At 35.5% G+C, this 1,996-nt stretch overlaps 1 protein-coding gene across 1 annotated transcript in view; it reads right to left on the reverse strand.

Annotated features, from left to right (window-relative positions):
- Positions 1–779, reverse strand: part of LOC110420857 (MLO-like protein 3) — an 8,246-nt gene extending 7,467 nt beyond the window's left edge. Inside the window, exons 1-3 of the mRNA XM_089784285.1 lie at positions 576–779; positions 420–477; positions 68–324 (exon numbers count right to left, since the gene is read on the reverse strand). Coding sequence (XP_089640411.1) covers positions 68–324; positions 420–477; positions 576–698 — 438 coding nt within the window. The 5' untranslated portion in view covers positions 699–779. The remainder of the gene's footprint in view (positions 1–67; positions 325–419; positions 478–575) is intronic.
- Between the last annotated feature and the right edge of the window lie 1,217 nt (positions 780–1,996).

A 1,996-nucleotide genomic window follows, 5' to 3' on the forward strand; every position in this document is an offset into this window, starting at 1 on the left:
GTTTTTTAACAATTTGAACCAAAAAAAAAAAAACAAAAGGAGAAAGCTAAAACCGAATTCAACATGCCCTGGATGCACATTTGTCATATCCTGCTGCTGCTAAAACTCTTCGATCACCACCACCAGAATCTTGAAACGTTAGGAGCCTTCTCCGATGATTTTCATCTGAATCTGAAGATTTCTCTTCATTCTTTGCTGATTCACTCTCCTGTTTCTTGCTACAAGGATGCCATGTAGCCCCTAAAGCCTTTGATATGCAAATATCAGATACGACTCCTTGTCCCACTGTCAGGAGCAATGATATGAACCCAAACAGCATAAGCTCTGAAAGGAAGAGAAAGCCAAGTTTTCTGAAAACCAAAACAACAAATTTATTTAACCTTAATTTACTAGAACTATGCATGTATGGAATGACAAACCTGATTTAATCTTTTCAAGTGCTTCACGAAGAGCTCGCTTTTGTCTCTTTTTTAACCACTGCAGAAAGTAGAGAATTGAAAAAATTACTGTCAAAGTACCCAAAAATAACAGCATGAATGTTATTAGAGATCGAGGTTATGTGTTGCTTGAATTACCCTTCCAATTAAGTGGATGACATGTTCTATGATAATTGAAATCAAAATCAGCACAAAACAGACAACCGCGACTGCCCAACTTGGCGTTTGCTCTAAAGACCGACTCCCTTTCTGTGCTGCCATATTAAGAAACTGACAGAAATTTCACGTAGAAAAAGACAGAGTGTTAACCTTTTTTATGACAGAGAGTTAACCTTTTTTAGATTTAAGAACTCAACCAGGCATTCATGAGCTTGTTGCAGTATATCTAAATGAACTTAATTATTTATAGAAAGGAGGAGACCTAGTAAGCTCAACTAAGACTTGTTAACGTGGGGTGACGTTGAAAGAAGTGACGTTCCGGAAGGAAGGTAAATGGCACTATGGCAGACCTTGACCAGGAAATGTTGGGGATCAGCAGATGACCTACTATGCTGGCTAAACCTGCTGAGCCGTCTCGTTCTTAATGAATCACTGACTAGAAATTTTTGGCACACAGAATTCTGATAAGAAGCAAAAGAGGATTAAAAAAATGATTTTTTATTTCCATTTGGTAAAAAGAAAAGAGAAAAAGAAGTCAGTGGTTATGAGATTTTAAGAAGTAGGGTATGGAGCATAATTTTACTATAAGGAGTTTTACTTTAATTCTAAGTTTATTATAATTAATTATTAATTAATTGTTACGAGACATCTCACTAAACAAAAAAATTATTATAAAGACAAAATTTTAAAATTTTGAAAAAACAAAGGTATATACAGCTCCTGCTAGCCACCCATTCCCTCTACATTTTACCAGTTATGTCGGTTCTCACTTCTTCATGAACGTTTTCATATGAAAAATATCAGATTAGCCTAGCAACAAGATCAAGCAGGCAATCATGATATATATTATATCTCCTGAAAATGGAGGATAAAGTTTTCACTGATGACAAATTAATTTGCAGTCTCTTGTAAGTCAACTTTTCTGCCAATGCATATCCAAAATGATCTGACTGAAAATGCCAGCTTCTAGATGGTAACCACATTTAAGTTCTGTCCATTAATTAGCACATATGAACATATTAAGAACAGAAATGGCTTTCACATCATACGTAGAAATATTATCCTGAGAATTTTCAAGGAATTTTCCGAAGAAGTGCATCAGAATTTTTCTTGATATTGCTCCTTGTCAAATATTTCGAAAGAAAAAAAGAAAGGGTAACAAGTAAATTAAGATGTGATTAAACCACTCAAGGAAAGAGGAAGAGTACCCTGGTAGGTCGAATAATTCTGAACTCAACGTTCGTTCAGGGAAACTAAACGTAATAAGTGGGAGCAAGGCCTTGGAAGTTCATCAGTACTTGAAGCATTGACGCTGATCTCTTCTACGGCCACCCATTTACCAAACTCCCAAAAAAAAAAAAACCTGAGCTATTACTCAGTGTTAATGCTTACCAGAATAT

This window comes from Theobroma umbraticum, unplaced genomic scaffold (assembly GCF_002168275.2).
Source record: "Theobroma umbraticum cultivar Fairchild unplaced genomic scaffold, ASM216827v3 scaffold_86.0, whole genome shotgun sequence".
Classification (NCBI taxonomy): domain Eukaryota; kingdom Viridiplantae; phylum Streptophyta; class Magnoliopsida; order Malvales; family Malvaceae; genus Theobroma; species Theobroma umbraticum.